The following is a 16,750-nucleotide window of genomic DNA, read 5'->3' as shown; positions in this document are numbered from 1 at the left end:
ATGATAACTGGGAATACCGTCTAACACCTCGAAGACGAGTGTCACATGGAAATATCCAAAGGTCAGACATCCCTGCTAGTACAGCTTGAAGTGTCCCCTCAAGAAACACCTGCATAGGAAGTTTACTTTATTCACCTCTGTCACTTTCAGAAAGCCTGAGAAATCAGCCACCACGTTCCCATGGGTGAGCATCGCACCTTTGGGGTTCCCTGAAAACAGAAGGCAAGAAGGGACATTAATTAGGAGCCTGAAAGTTACCCTTTGACCTCCACATATGTACTGTAGCATAGCACACCATGACATGGGTGTACACACCCAACTCCTACATAAAGTAAATTTAAAAATGTTGAAAGATTTAACAACAAGTTTTAAATGGTTAATTTAAGCTAGGCATGGGGGCTCACATCTGTAATCTCGGTTCTCTGAAGGCTGTGCATTAGGGCCAGCCTGGACTATAGACTGAGACTATGTCTTAAAAAGAGGCTGCTAATTTTACATGCTATGTGACTTTTGCCTAAAAGGGGGGCTTGAAAATGGAGAGAAAGAAGCAAGACTGGTGAGGATGATTTTTTTGGAGAGGTTTACACCGAGTCATTTCTGTCAGTCCTGACCTGAAACCCAAGCTCACATGGATGCTAATATGATCTAGGGAACCCAGTAAGAAAAGAGAAGAGGCCCCAGTGATTGCAAACAAGTAATGAGGCCCCAAAGGTAGGAGGCAGTCTACAGTCAGGAGTCAGCCTGAGGGGGATGGAGAGGATGCTGTGTTAGAAGAACCTGTTCACCAGGCTGGTCTGCCAGGCATTTTGTTAATCAATGAGAAACACTCCATCCCCCTAAAACTGAAGAGTTAGTGACACGGAGCTAGGAGCTATGGTGGAGGAGGTCTCAGGTAGGCCAGGAGGTCCTGTCTACATCAGAAGAACTCAGACAAGTATCCATCAATGAAAGTATAGGTTTTAATCATTTTTCCTCGACCATCTCCCAACTTCCACAACCCACTTCCTCATTCTTAGTCCCCCAGGTTAAACCTGGTGGAAGAGGCAAAATCCCCCACTAACAAGGTTGGGGAGCAGGAGAAGAAGCAGAGAGGGGAGAAGGATGGGGGATTATGCCCTTCCTTCATGCCAAACCCATAGTTCAAACTGTCACTTATATTTTAGAATTCAGCCTTTGCGACTTGTAGTGACCATAGGATATTTTTATAACCAATAGTGACTAGGAAGACATTTATCCAGGGGCAGAGAGAGAGAGAGAGAGAGAGAGAGAGAGAGAGAGAGAGAGAGAGAGAGAGAGAGAGAGAGAGAGAGAAGGAGGAGGGAGGGAGGGAGGGAGGGGGAGAGGGAGAGAGAGAGAGAAAGAGAGCTTCCCTCCGTGATCAAGTGAAATTAGTAAGAGATAAAAATAATTTCTTTCTCATAACTATATCCCCTGCAGCCTGCTTTCTCATATTGCAGTTGGCCCATTTGGCACCAGTCAAAGTCTCATCTTTTAATTCAAGTGACAGAGGTGTCCTCTGCTGAGGATGGGTGACGTCTCAACCTGTACACTGGGGCTTTCACCCGTGATGTCAACTTCACAGATGGTTCTGGGGGGACACAGAAGCTTGTGTTATTGAAAAGAGACTATTGTTACCTAATAGGTGGCTGTCAAAGTGTCTTCCTTTTGAGAAGAGCAAGGCCTAAAGGACCTGCCTCGGCTGTGCTTGACTATCCCAGTGCTTATTCAGGGCTGAGCCTATGCCATCCCCCTCACTGACCCTCCAGACTCAAATCCTACTGAATCTCAGAGCCCTAAAACATTCCCAGAGTCACCTGGCAGTTTTCACCTTCAGGTTCTGGAAGCTTCTAAGGATCATTCTCCAGATGCCATTTACAGAACAGAGCTGTCACAAAATAGGTCCTTGTGCCACAGAGTTGTGGTCTGTGGGGCTGGCTGACATGTACATGACCAACATAAACTGAGGCTCAGGAGAGAAAGTTGCCTTTATAGATGAAAATTCTCCATAGCCTTCTCAGATGAGGCCCAACACTGACAGTGTTAGCAGCTCTTCAGTTCTGCGCTCTTTTCTTCTCTAGCATAATGCCAAAGTTCAGACCTTTTAGAAACACAAATTTTCTTGCAGATTCAAATGTCACTTTACAAGCAACTTATAGGACTCTTAAAATATTCCCAGAAACATTCAGATTATTTCCCACAAGTCAGCTCTACACTTGACCCCAAAGGCTGAAGGAGAAGTAAGTGTTGATCACAGAGCCTGGAAGCTGATGACAAAGGTCCCCTTAGGAAGTGTGAGGCTAGTCTTCGGAAGGCTCTGCCTGCTGCTCAGATTCAGGATGAGCCTACATGTCCAGCAGCATGTATTTTAAACGGGGTGTAGAGAGTTTTCCAATTGCTCACATGGAGAACAAAAGTCATCCTAGACAGACCTATGAGCAATCTTGTTTGCAGAACCAAACTGCAGATTTTCCTCAGTTGTCTTTGTTGTTGGTACAGTGACAGCCCCCCATCCAGGTCAATGTTGCAGTGATACAAGATCTTCTGTCTATTTCTTGGTTCCCACTCAGAAGCTAACCCTCTTTGCACAAAGTGTATTCAATAAATATCCATGGAACAAAGTGTATTCATTTAATATCCATGGAAACCGAGACTGAAGAGAAGTCATGTGATTCCAAGTCTATGTTAGCAAGAGTGCTGAGGTATCTCCCAGAGCATCAGCAGGTGTTTTTACAGTGACTGGGTACAACCTGGCTCCAGACAGCACTGACGGTTTCCATTCTCCTCTGGCCTGACTAGGGCTCCAAAGCACTGATTGATTCTAGGACATCCCCACCACAGGCTAGAAGGCCCTCTCTCTGGAAGATCCTGCCAAATGTCACTGTCAGGTCATATTTTTTACATTTCCCCACTGGAAGAACAGTGCAGCTTTCATCGAGGCTGACAGCCAGACATCCTGCCTGCAAAGAAAGCATGTGGCTACGCTGTGACACTGAGGACAAGTGTGGCTGACATGCTGACAAGAGGATGGATGTAAGAGGCACAACACAGGCTTAGCCTAAATCCAAGGAAGTCCAAGTATGTGGCCCAGAGGGATGATTTCAGGCCAAAGTCTGCTTGCTATCTCAGAGCTGCCTGGTACCGGCCGTGGCTTTAAAGCAGAAGGCTGAGCAGCTTTCTAGACCCATGCATGTGTCCCCTCTGCACAGATCGGTAAGGACAGGTTGGCTTCTGATGAATCCACAGCTGGGAAGGCACTGGAAGTGACAGCTGTGCTTTCTACCTGGCCAGCAGCATAATACTTCTCCAGATAAAGGGGCAGCAGCATTGACCAATGAGCTACTAAAAACCTGGCGTTAGCTAAAAGCAATATATATATATATATATATATATATAAACTCAACACAAAAAAGACTTCAGGAAGTGCTAATTTAAAAGCAACATAAAATATCCTTATACTAGCATTAATAAAAGCAACATAAGCCTGAAGGGCACTTTTTAAATTCTGTGCTGGCTCTGGAGGGTGGGAATTATGTTACTTTTCTAGAGGATTTAACAAAACATAGCTTTTTAAAAAAAATCTTTAAACTCGCATGAATTAATGGCAAGAATCCATCCCCATCCCCTATCTAATAAAGTCACGCCATCAAGATCTACTAGTATGCATAACCAGGTTTATGTGACTGGTCAAGGGTCTCCCAAATGCTGTGTAGGCTGTTCCTGTAAAAGGTTCAGGGATGCTAGGTAACAGCCCCCTGGCCAGTCCTTGGTCTGTAAGTGAATGCTGGGGACTTCTTGTTCATTCAAGGTGAGGCAAGTAACTTCCTGTGATAGTCTGAATGAGAATGCCTCCTACAGTCTAGGGCATTTGAATACTTGGTGGCTCTGTTTGGGCTGTTAGGGAGGTGTGGCCTTGCTGGAGGAAGAATGTGGGGGGGGCAGGCTTTGAGAGTTTAACGACTCATGCCACTGCTAGTTTGCTTTCCCCACTTCCTGCTTGCAGTTTGAGGTGTGAGCTTCAGACCCCAGCTGCCTTGTCTCCACCATCATGGACTCTAACCCTTTGGAACCAGAAAACTAAATAAGCCCTTCCTTCTATAAGTTGCCTTGGTCGCGGTGTTTTATCAGAGCAACAGGAAAATAACTAAGACTTTCCCTAAGTCATCAGATGAGTGAGGAGCAGTGACAAGGGCCCCGGGCTGGCAGTTCAAAGGGCAGGTGGCTGCTCCCGGTGTCTCCATGTGGTGGTTGGTATCTCTTGGAGCTGGTTTGCTGTCAAGCCTGCTAGCCTCACAGACCCTGCTGAGGGGCACAGTGAAAGCAGGGACAAGGCTCTGTAGACTGCAAAGTGCTGCAACTGTACCTTCTCCAGGAAGTGTTTCCAGATTCTTCTTGCTGGTACACTGCTTGGTCAGCACCGGGCACAGAAGTTTCTGCTCATGTCTTCTTCCTGGCAATCCTGCCCATGGCTGTCTTTGCACATCCCACACCACATCTTATTTGGCACCTTTAAACCTCTCCTCCCAGGTGAGGACTTGGGGACAGTGACAGCAGAGGGCTTAAGTGTTTGACTCGTGGTACTTCATCCAGTGGTAGAGATGGATTTTTAAGCTTATACTCCGTCCCTGGTCTCTGACACAGGCAGGAGCAGAAAACAGAGGGGAGAACTATTTCTCATAGAGAAATGCCTCTATGAGCAGAGGCCATCTCCAGTTTGTGCTGGCTAGAGTCTATTGTCCCAGATATAGAAGGTGCTGAGTCCCCTCATCATCTTTCTACATCTGGCCAGTCCTGCCTTGCCCAGAATGGTCCATGGCAGAAGCAGAAGGGAGACAACAGCAGTAGCTAAACAGGACCAGGACCGGGACTAGATTTAGTCCATACCACAGAGGGCACAAGAGACTCCTGAAGTCTCCTGCCAGACAGCCAGGAACAGAGATAAGTAACAAGTAGTCATGGCTAGTGATCTGGATCTCTACTTACCTGTTGTACCACTCGTGAAACATACAATCGAGAGGTCATCAGGCCGAGGGGGCTGCAGGAGCAAGAAGAGACATATGTTGGGCAGAGTCAGTGGAACTACTTTATAACCCAGCCCCACATATGTGCTATAGTTAATGGTGTGCTGGGCACGTTAGATACTCCTGTGTGCTACAGTTGGAAAGATGGGCAGGTAAGTCCCCATGAAAGAGGAAAGAAGCATAGTACATGGATATATGTGTGTCCTACCAACCTCATACCTGGTCCCTTTTTCCCTACTCCAGCCTGAGCAGAGATCTACATAGAGTCTGGGCTACAGAAGCCAAAGACCCTTCATTACTAGCAGGCATGGCTTGCTGTTGAGCTGTTTAAAACATCCCAAGTTGTACATCAGGCCCTCGCTGCAGCACCGGGCCCATGGCTCTAGGTCACTAGAAGGAGCCCATTTAGTCCGTGTGCACACAGGGAACAGATTCCTAAAGTGATATTTGAAAGCAAGAAAGATTTATCCAGATTAGGGAAGCTTTTGGGAGGGACTTGTGGGCACAGAACCCATGGTGCTGGACCCAAGGCATGCTGAAAAATCATGGAACAGTTCTCTGAGGCTGAGTCTGGTGTGGGGGAGATGTAAAAGTACTCAGGGTACTCATGGAGGGCTCTAGGAAGCAGAGCTATGACTTTCTCTGGCCTGGGTATGAGAAAGCTCACCAGAGATGGCACGGGAATGGGAAAGACTAGGCAGGAGGGGACCAAGAAGCCAGGGACCTTGTGAGAAACCTGAACTTCTCCCTTCAATGCCAAGTTCAGAAGACAGAGACTGTTATGGCTACCTGACCTTGGACAGGACCACATGGGATGGCACCCAGAAAAGTTCAATGAATGAAGATGAACAAGGAAAAGTTCAGAGTGGTGGCTCATGCTCATTATCTCAGTGCTTGGGGGCAGAGACCATCAGACTGATGGGCTTCCTGGCCTGCCAGCCTTGTCTACAAGACAAGATCCAGGCCAGTTGTGAGGTCCTGTCTCAAAGATTGGTGCCTGAGGAAAATGAGTTGAGGCTGATGCCAGACTTTCTTATGCACTTGTGCAAACACTTATATATGTATAAACATGGATATGCGTGTGTGCATGCATATATGCGTGCATGCACACAGACACAGAGTCACACACACATAGTCTCTCTCTCTCTCTCTCTCTCTCACACACACACACACACACACACACACACTAAAAACAAAACAAAAGACAGCTGATGCCAAAATCCCCTGGGCCATGAGGTCCACTTCTAGTTCTTGGATGGTTCTGTTCATCTTATGCTCCATGGGGTTTATAACATTGAAGGGTGATAAGGGAAAACAAGACCTCCCCATTAAAAAGTTACAAGAAAGCCAAGGGTGGCCAGGACTAGATGTCCTTTTGTCCCTTCCAACACCTGACTGCTGTCCTCAGTCCTTCCCTGGGCTCTCAGCCCATGGCACTGTTGGGCAGCTGGGCAGGCACTCCTGGCTGCACACAGGAGCTGCTTATTAACATGGAGGTACTTGTTGGCTTCTCCACTCATCCCTGTGCAGTGAGGAGGCTCCAAAAGAACCAGTCTTATTCATTATCTTGTTCACCATCCTGCTGGGTGATTAGCTTACCACAGGGGCATGGTGGTTCTCTTGGCCACAGTCCTGAAAAAAGAAAAGACTATTTTTTAAAATGCTCAAAGGTTATTATGAAATTTAGAAAGTCAGAATCACTCACCACAGTAGGCCTTGCTCTTACACCAAGCCCAGAGTTTAGGATCCCTGACTGGACATGGACTGTGGTGACAAATGCCACTTGAGTGGTCCCTCCTCAGACATATTCTAGACTGAGGCTCCTGGGAAAAAGGGAGGTTGCTGAGGGACCACAAGTCTGCTCCATATGCTATAGACAGAGAGCTTAATACTTAGGGAGAAGCCAGGTACCATACACATACCACTTCATTTTGGACATATTGGAGAACATTCACAGGCTTCTAGATGAACAGTCAGTGCTGGTGGGGGCAGTAGGGAGGCAAGGAGAGAGGCTTCCAGTGCAGGTGTGGCTAATGTCACAAAGGGTTACAAGTACACAGGGTCATGGGTGCAGTGAAGGACAGACAGAGGCATGAGGACAACATGAGGGCTTAGGATCTACATCGCATATAGCATGGTAGAGGTCAAAGCTATTGAGCAAACCTGAAGCCCAGGAGGCCAGGATGCCTTGCATCAACTCTAATAGCCCATTCACTACCACCAATCTGATGCCTCTGGGGTGGCCATGTACAGAACATTAATTCTATTGGCTGCTGGGAGGGTCTGGGTCCTATTGACAAGCACCTCCCCCGGTTCCTGGACCATCCAGTCCTGTGGTACACACACATTTATACCTTCTGCAAATAAAGAAACTTGAGGGACCATGTGAGTGCCTCTGAGGCTGGTGCTATCATCCATCTGTTGGTGCCTAGGGCCACTGACTGGGCCAGTCTCAGAGTCTCAATCTAGAGGATACTTAAAAGCACTGACTCCAAGTCTCCCTCCACTATTCCTTGCAAAGCCTGCCTTGTCTTGCCACTGATGCACCCAAATGGCCCAGAACAGCCACCTGAAGGCACGAGAGGGGTGGGAGGCCAATGCTGTGATTTGGCAGCCAGCCGTCTAACCCAGCAAAAACCCTAGATGCACATTCTCACCTCTACGGCCTGCATAGATTTGATGTCCACCCCACATTTCTGTCCCCTCTCTCTCAGGGAGTCCTCAAATGGCTCCATGAGGATGATCAGCTTGAGCCCCAGTGTCTCCTTCCTCTCCACATGCTCCAACAGAAGTATAGCCTTCTGAGGCTTATCCACGATCACCGTGCAGATGTCCGCTGCAGGGGCCAAAGGGGAGAGTCAGGCTGAGCAGGTGCGGGAGCAGGCTGGGACTGAGCAGGTCAGGCGGGCTACTATGCCAGCTCGTGTGTAAATAAGTGTGTAACACAGGCTATGAGGGTCGTGTATCATGTGCACCGTTGAGTAATAGGAGGAGTCATTGGTGAAAGCCTTTTAGGTAAAAACATCCTAAAGCAGATAGTTCAGCTTTTCTTCAGACAGCTCCCATCAGCCCAGGTCTGCCTGCGATATTACTGCCACGGCAATGATGATGCCACGCTGCAGGACCCTGACATAGCCATGGCCTCTTAGAAGCTCCCCCATGGCATCAGAGACCTATGGAAGGCAGCTTTGGGTGAATCTGAATAAGGACAGTTTAGCCTGAAGAGGACAAGTCAGGGGCCATCATGTAAGCCCCTAGTGTTGTGTTTTGTCTTTTAGATTGTAAGACAGACTCTCACATAGCTCTGGCTGGTCTCCAACTGACTATGCAATGGAGGATGGCTTTGAACTTTTGATCCCCCCCCCCAACTTTCCAAGTGCTGGGATTTCAGGCAAATTTCATTATATCTGGCTAATACCTTAGTGTTTTCTGAGAACTGAAGTAAAATGCTTTTTAGGAATTCCCAACAATCAGTATTGCCTAAGAGGCTGGAGGACGAGGGCTGGTTGCTTATTCAGAGTGAATGGAAGTGGGGGCTCACCTGTATTGATGATGTAGCGAATAGCCCCTGGACCCAGGGTATCATAGAGTGGAACCACCACCATGGAATATGTGTAGCAGGCCAATTCTGCAATGATCCACTACAAAAATGCAAAATTAGGGTTGGGGAGAAAGGAGATAAGATAGGTCCAGTGAGTCAGTGTGTGCTGAGGTTAGCCCAAAGACCCCTAGACCATGCTTTCTATGCTAGTGTGTAACCTCTAGGTTTCATGTACAAACAGACCAAATCTACTGCCTGACCCTGTGTGGGCCTCTTCATCATAACTTTTTCCTCCCCTATGGCTCCAAGTACAGTGTGGATGGGGCTTGGGTAGGGCATCCATTCCTGCTGCAGGGAAGAGCTGGGGATGTAGGTGGTAGCGTCATGGCCCTAGGTTTCCACTTTTTGTCAGATCCCAGGTCCTACCAAGGGGGGGGATGGGAAACAAGATTTCTGATCCCTAGTCTACTGATGCCTCTGAAAGCAGTCAGACTGATGCTTACCTCTGGCCGATTCTGTGCAAAAACACCAATGAACTGCTCTGTGCCCACTTTACACTCGTGCTGGAGAAGGCCTGACCCCAGAAATTCAGCCCTGTTGGCCACCTGCACACAGATGGGTGGGGGTGTGGTGGGGTGGTGGAGAAAGGGGGAGGCTTCAATGGGGCTTGTCCATACAGCTTTCCTACTAGTCTGTCTGAGCTTCTGGGGTCCCTACCCAGGCATGCAGAAAGCCTCTGAGGCTGATGAGAGGAATCAGGTGGGAAGGTGGGAGGAAATAAAAAGTGATCCCCCCTTGTCAATATCATGGATGTTGAGGGGTTCATGAAGCCCCACCTATCCCCTAGAGATGTCCCAGGTCAACAGCTGGGGGTGTAGTCACTGATAAGTTGTTCATGTTCCTATAACTAATCCCCTACCAATTCCCATGAAGACAAGCCTACTGAAACTCAGTTGGTCACAAAAACTATACAGACAGAAGGGTAGGAGGGGGGCTCGTCTGGAAGGAGTTCAGTGGGATGAGAGGGGGTAAGGGGAGGCAAAAGCAACTCAACACATTATATACATCATGACACTATCAAAGATTTTAAAAATAACTATAAAAATAAAAAAGGATCTTTCAGACATTATGTATCAGGCTTCAAATGGGTACATTTTTCAGTGTAATACATTTCTCCAAAGATTTTGAGTAAGAAGATTCTTTAATATCGAACATGAATTTGTATATTTTACTGTTTTATTTTACCTTTATGGCTTCATTTAATTTTTTTACCACATTTGAAAGATTTCCTTTTACCACAGATAGCATCTGAATTGACTATCACTAAGCAGTTTCTCATTACCTGTTCAGATAAACCAGTCATTGAATTCATATGTAAATCTTTTCAATGTAAAGACTAATTTTCAGAAAGGAGACCCCTGGAACCTAGCTTGTACTCCTAAGCCTCCCCCAACCCAACAGGGCACCAGATCTGCAGGGCTAGACAGGTGAGGCCTGTGCTCTCACTCACCTCTTGGTAGGAAAGCCACTGGTAAGGCTGCTCTGGCTTCCGGAAGCCAAGACAGGGCCCATTCCCTGCAGAGAGACAAGTGGGCCTTATGTCAGGGAGGACAGTAAGTGGACTCACTCCTGCCCCTGTCCACCAAGCACAGGGTGGACATCATGTGTTGTGGGTGCCTCGGGGTCCAGGAAACTTCCCTTGAGCAGTTTATCTCACTGTTGTGGCCCAAGAAGGTCACAAGAATGCAAGAACAGCTTCTCCCCAGATTTTGGGAAGCTAGGGGTATGATAAAGTTGTACCCAGTTCCTACTATGATTTATGTGACCGTTCCTATGGGAGATCTAAAAGGGCACTTAAACCTGAGGAGGTCATTGGGAGAAGGTAGCAGGATGGTCCTCTGTGACTGCCTCCCTTTGACTCATACCCCGAGACTATGAGGTATCTAACCGAGGTTGACAGTGTGATACAACAACCCCAGGGACTGCCCATAGGGGTGTACAGAGTAGGCCTGACATCAGAAAGTCAGTGTGAAACATTGAAGTGAGCTGAAATCAGTCTGAGCCATGCAAGTCTCTCTGCTGACTTGGGCACTCCTGTGTCCCTAGTACTATGCTAGAGACCTGTTCAGTGCCTGATACAACTCTCCATATACTCCTCCTCACCTGAGATGCTAAGCCCACGGCGGAACACCTGGTACATGGTCCGGGCATCGTCATAGTAGTGGGTAAGCAACTGAGTGCTTCCCCCAATCACAGATCGCCGGGCTCCACCACTGTCCTAGAAGCCAAATACACCATAGAAGTTGGCTGAGGCAGGCAGGGACATCAGGAATGGGCCCTGGTGTATACACAGCTTGAATGCATTCCTTGTTCACATAGTTGAGGCTTAGAAGTACTCATATTTGTGGTCTGTTCACACCAGAGCATACATACCCTGTCTGGATGCATCCATACTCAACCAGTTCCAGCATACAGAACGAGTTTAAGAGTGTCTCACACACATGGCATTGGTGGCTCACGACTTTAATCCCAGCACTTGGGAGGCAGAGGCAGGCAGATCTCTGTGATTTCGAGGCCAGCCTGGTCTACAGAGCAAGTTCCAGGACATCGGCCAAAACAATACAGAGAAACCCTGTCTTGAGAAAACAAAAACAAAAAAACAAAACAAAACAAAAAAAACCCAAACAACAAAATCTATAACCATAAGTTTGGAGAAGCAAATATCACGAGTCCCTTGTTGGCAAGTCAGCGTATCTTCTTCCTTGCTGTCAATTGTGAGCCCAGGTTCTATGAAGGAGCAGGACTCTGGAATGAACTCAGCTCTAGCTCCTATCAGCCAGGAACTTGGGAGTGAATTTTAGGACATGCTTAGCCTGCCCAGTGGTCAAGGTCGGACTCCGTCTATTGTCCATATAGTTAATAAAGCAGAGGAGGATGTTTAAGTGTTAAACTGATGGGAAGAGGTAAATAAACGAGGCTAAGATAGGAAGGACTCAAAGTGCTATATGAGTCTAGTGGTCCCAGCACCTCCTTTGATGTTGTAGAGGTTTGAGGACCATCTTGCTGGAGATCTTGCCCAAGGCTGCTGTAGGTTACCAGGGCACACCAGGATTCTTTGGACCACTTGGGGTCAAACAAGCTCCAGGTTTGGTTTCTACCCTCTGGAGCGACTTTGTATGATGGGATGGTTCCTGCTTTGCTCACCTCCACTTCTTCTGACTGCATCAGGAGGTTGCATGGCGGTTGCAAGGCTTTTGGCCGGTGAGTGAGCCAGTAGGCGAGGATGGCAGCCAGGGCACCCATACTCAAGAGGGTGGTGGCTGAGAGGCTGCGGAAAAACTGGCCCAAGTCCCCTAGCTCAGGCAGCCGCAGGATCCTCAGGATCTCCTGGGTCTGCATCTTCTCCAGAAGTGAGAGGGCAATCTCTGTAAGAAATAAGAGACAGATGAGGGAGGAGACCAGATGGGCAGGCCATGGAGGGGTGCTAGTAGATGGTCAGTCCCTGGGGTAGTCAGATATGCAGCACAGTACAACCCAGAAGCTGGACACCTGCAGATGCCTTTTCAGTGAGAGACTGGAGCCCTTAGTACTTACATCTAACATCCTGGCATCTGACCAGTTTTCCTGAGAACCACATGCCTAAGCCTGGGGCCAACTGTTTCCACATCTTCTAGGGGCCAGTATCCACTGGCTGTTCTGGGCATGGAGTCTCTTAGACTTCAGGGTCCTTTGTGACCCTGTCACAGATTTTGCTTTTGTTTGTTCCTAGGAAATGGAGAAGATGGACAGATAGCAGAAGCACTCATCACTGTGTACAGGATGAGTAGGGTGAATGGTGCAGACTCTACCTGATCCAGCTCTGGGCTCCCACTCTAGGCTTTGCTTCTGACAGAGAGATGGAAGAGAAAGTTGGCAGAGCCCATGGACTAGACCAGACAGATAGCTCCAGGCTTCGTGAATTGAAGGCAATAACCTATATGGCTATATGACGACTGTGACTCTGCACCGCCAAACACAGGGTACCAAGAGGCATAGCTGGCCCTGTCTGTGACTGGATACCGTTAATGGACCACAGGGAAATGTTTAAGTATTAAACTGATGGGAAGAGGAAAAATAACCAGGCTAGATGGGTAGTGGTACCAGCACCTCCTTTGATGTTGCAGGTGGTGGTTAGGGTGTGCCTGCATCCACTGCAGTTCAAGGGAAGGCAGAGAACCTCTCAGGGAGACACAGAAGATGCCCTGGAGGTGAGCAGGGCATCTCCCAAAGTTCTCTTGTGTTCACCTGTTAGCTGTTGGATAATGACACACTGGCAGAGCAGATATAGGCTGCTGGGCTGTGGGTTCCACACCTTGCTCAGGACAGAGGAATTGTTCAGGTACTGGCATCCATACTGGGACTTCTTAGTGTCACTACTCCGTAAGACCTGGAGCTAGATGCTCCCGGGATATGCATAGGTCTGCTATCCCAGTGATCACAGGGCAGGCTCTGGACTGCCCCGCATCATCTGCCAGCTTCCTCCTCATGGGCTCTTGACATCATAGAAGCAGTAGATATGGTTTTTCTTCTTGGGAAACAAAAACAAATTCTGACAGTGGTGACTCTAGAGCCATGGGATAGGAGCCAAATTGCTTCTAGGGAGCCGCTTAAATTCCAGTAAATACAATATAGTTGTGTAAAACTGTAACATCACATAGCATGAGGTCAACAATGTACAAAAATCATTGTAGACAGAGAAAAGAAAACTCTTTGGTTCAAGTCTCTAGTTTATTTATAAACTACACATGGTTAAGCATACCCAACATTTCTGAACCTTCACTTCCCCATCTTTGAAATAGGGACAATATCACTGGGCATAGCATAGTCACAGAACTATAGGCATAATTGAAAGGTGTGCTGTCAGATGGAGGGGTTGTTCAGCCTTGGAAAGAGAAGCAGAAGCAGGTCTGGCCCAGGTGGTCCAACCATTGGACAGAGGCAGTTTGGCCCAGGTCTTGTGCTTTCCATGGGAGTGTTGCTTTGCAGATATGTAGCTGGCTCTCTGAGTTACAGGGACACTTACCAACCTCCAGTTATGGGTGTTCCTAGGGAGGTGTGAAAGGGGGCTCCTAGGCTGCCAAGGGCATCGTCCCTGATCTGTGAAGCTTGAAGCCCAATTTTATCAGTAGTCCTTTTGTTGCTTAAATGTATGTGGGTATTGCTTACATGCATGTCTATGCATCATGTACATGCCCAGTGCCCGTGGAGGTCAGAAGAAAGCATCAGATCCCTGAAACTGGGGTAATAGGCAGTTGTGAACCACCATGTATATGCTAGGAATTGGGTCTGGGTCTCTGGAAGAGCAGTAAATGTTAATTGTGGAGCCATCTCCCCATCTCTTACCAGCTTAAGTGAGACCAATGATGAGGACAAACAACATCCCAAAGGAAATACACACACACAGACTACACACACACACTACACACCACACACACACTACACACTACACACTACACACGCACACACATCACACACACACGCACACACCACACACTACACACTACACACTACACACACACTACACATGCCCACACACATGCACACACACTACACACACACACATGCACACACCACACACTACACACCACACACACAGACTACACACACACACTACACACGCACACACATCACACACACGCACACACCACACACTACACACTACACACACTATACATGCACACACACATGCACACACACACTACACACTACACACACACCACAGACACACACACATGCACACACCACACACTACACACCACACACACAGACTACACACACACATACTACACACACACACCACACACACACCACACACTACACACTACACACACACTACACACGCACACACATCACATACACACACGCACACACCATGCACTACACACACACTACACACGCACACACATCACACACACACGCACACACCATGCACTACACACACACTACACACGCACACACATGCACACACCACACATTACACACACACACCATGCACTACACACACACACACACACGCACACACCACACACACAGACTACACACACACACACACTATACATGCACACACATGCACACTACACGCTTGCACACACACACACACACACTCACTAACTGTGGTTCTTGTCATCAGATCAGAGGCACAGCTATGGACCACAGTGCCTTCACCAAGGAAATCCTCTCTAAGGAGGGAGGGCTCTGGGCGGGTGGCCAGCTGGCCTTCTCTTCTCAGGACATCCTCTTACCTAAAATGTAGATGGAAGACCAAGTTGCAGTCACACCTACCAGATGAGTGATTCACTGCTAGCCGCCTCCAGCAGCTCTTGGAGTAGGCTTCCTTTAGTGAAACGGACTGACTCATGGGCCCTATCCAGCCCCCAAGGACTCCACAACATGGTGTAAAACAGTATTAAAGAGGCTGAAAGAATATCTTGGGACCACCAATCCCTGGCCCTTGGCAGTTGCTCACAGACAGACCTCGGACCATAGCACAAACTAGGCATTGTGGCAGAAGGCAGTGATACTGGCATCATCACAAAGCACGGTATGGAATGGCCAGGTTACCCATCCATCCTCCCACCCATGTCTCCCGCAGCCTCCACATGGCCTCTGTTCTCACTAACTCAGAGTTGCAAGGCAGACATGAGGGAGTGGGCAGTGTTGTACAGTATGGTCTAGGCTGTGATCAGACATGAGAAGGTGGGGTGGGGGGAGGGGTGCCTGACTCAGCAGAGCAGGCTGCTGGCTGGCAGGAAGTGACAAGGTTGTGGTGGCTGAGGGGCAAAGAGAAATGGGTGTCCCAGGCAGAGGGGAGCCAACACACAAAGTCTGGAGAGTAGTGCCTGGGACGATGGGAACTTGAGCATGCTATTTGGGTAATAAAGTCTTTGAGTCAGGAACATAGGCATCCCCTTGTCTTATGTGGCCACCAAACCCCTGCCAGTGCAGATTCATTCCCACAATTCTCCTCTCCTTTACAGTAATGTCAAACACACAGAAAGACAAGCTCTTGCTGGGTCAGAAGGACCCAGGCTCAGGTCCTGGGAGGTGCTGGGGACACAAGGAGCCGCCAGAGGCTGGACATGGGATCAGCCATATGCTCTTCATCTTATACATGCCATGAGTCTCCTGGAGCAGTGAGGGGCATTAGATGAAGTTCAGCCCACGGCTCCTTGAGTAGCTGTCTACCTAAGGGGCCATCTACAGTGGCCACAGCTTCTTCGGCCCCAAGTGTGGCCCACACCCTTCCTTGGCAAGCAGAGTGTTCCATTTTTCCAGCTTTACCTCCTCAGTCAGAGCGCTTGTTTTACTGTGAGATTCCCCTCAGGACTGGGAGACACTGCAGGGCAGGGCTGCGAGTCCAGGTCCTCTGAGGACACTGGCTTTGGAGTCAGTGTGCACCACCACTTGGCATGTGGGAGGGGAGAACAGAGACTAGTTCTGGGAGTCTGGTCTCTGGTTATTTTACATGGCCTTGGCCTTCTCTGACCTCCTGTTACCTGGGATGGTCCCTGAGGTCCAAGCCCAGCTGCCTCTTTCCATTCCCCAGGAGGCTTTTCTGGTTGCAGTAGCCATGGATGGTGGGGGTTTACAGACAATACCCCAGGGACATCAGCGCTGCTGTTGCCAAGCAAGTTGCTGTGGGTGTTTATAACTAGTCACCTGGCAGGAGGACCCAACCCTCAGCAGACACTACCTTCCTCCCAAGCTTTTCCCTACAGCACAGACCCTTTTGGAATACCAAGTGGTGGCCCAGGCTGGAGATCCTGAGACTTCCCCTGACCAGCTCACCTTGCAGGGTGGGTGGCAGGAGTCCATGACCCTTGTGATCAAGGGTGGGAGAGGACAGAACAAAGAGAGCATGACAGGATATACATCAGCTCCAAGGTGATACAGTAGAAGGCTCAGGGTACCAGGCACAAACCCTGAAGATGGCCCTGGGACAGGGTGAGTCAGCTTCCAGGGATTCCTCTGCTGTTACTGCCTCCCACCCCAGCACTCCACGCATTCCTAGGTTGCCTTGATGCTTCAGTGGAACCACTGCCCCTATAAGGCTCCCAAACTTCCCCCTTCCCCCACTCCACAGCTCCAGGTTAACTGCTACCCAGTGCAGCCCAGATTCCCACACTAGCCTCTTCAACCAGCTCTTGTCTCT

At 48.7% G+C, this 16,750-nt stretch overlaps 1 protein-coding gene across 6 annotated transcripts in view; it reads right to left on the bottom strand.

The window, feature by feature from the left end:
• Acsl6 (acyl-CoA synthetase long chain family member 6) overlaps positions 1-16,750 on the bottom strand; it is a 57,694-nt gene that overhangs the window by 29,072 nt on the left and 11,872 nt on the right. For all 6 annotated transcript variants that reach the window (XM_040748654.1, XM_040748656.1, XM_040748653.1 and 3 more), the window contains exons 2-10: positions 11,764-11,984; positions 10,723-10,837; positions 10,070-10,134; positions 9,063-9,164; positions 8,560-8,659; positions 7,676-7,854; positions 6,618-6,650; positions 4,981-5,032; positions 136-209 (exon numbers count right to left, since the gene is read on the bottom strand). In XM_040748654.1, the coding sequence (XP_040604588.1) occupies positions 136-209; positions 4,981-5,032; positions 6,618-6,650; positions 7,676-7,854; positions 8,560-8,659; positions 9,063-9,164; positions 10,070-10,134; positions 10,723-10,837; positions 11,764-11,984 (941 nt within the window). The remainder of the gene's footprint in view (positions 1-135; positions 210-4,980; positions 5,033-6,617; positions 6,651-7,675; positions 7,855-8,559; positions 8,660-9,062; positions 9,165-10,069; positions 10,135-10,722; positions 10,838-11,763; positions 11,985-16,750) is intronic.

Source organism: Mesocricetus auratus, unplaced genomic scaffold, assembly GCF_017639785.1.
Source record: "Mesocricetus auratus isolate SY011 unplaced genomic scaffold, BCM_Maur_2.0 Super-Scaffold_100007, whole genome shotgun sequence".
Taxonomy (NCBI): domain Eukaryota; kingdom Metazoa; phylum Chordata; class Mammalia; order Rodentia; family Cricetidae; genus Mesocricetus; species Mesocricetus auratus.
Note: the sequence above shows the minus strand (reverse complement) of the source record. Positions and strands in the feature narration are given on the sequence as shown.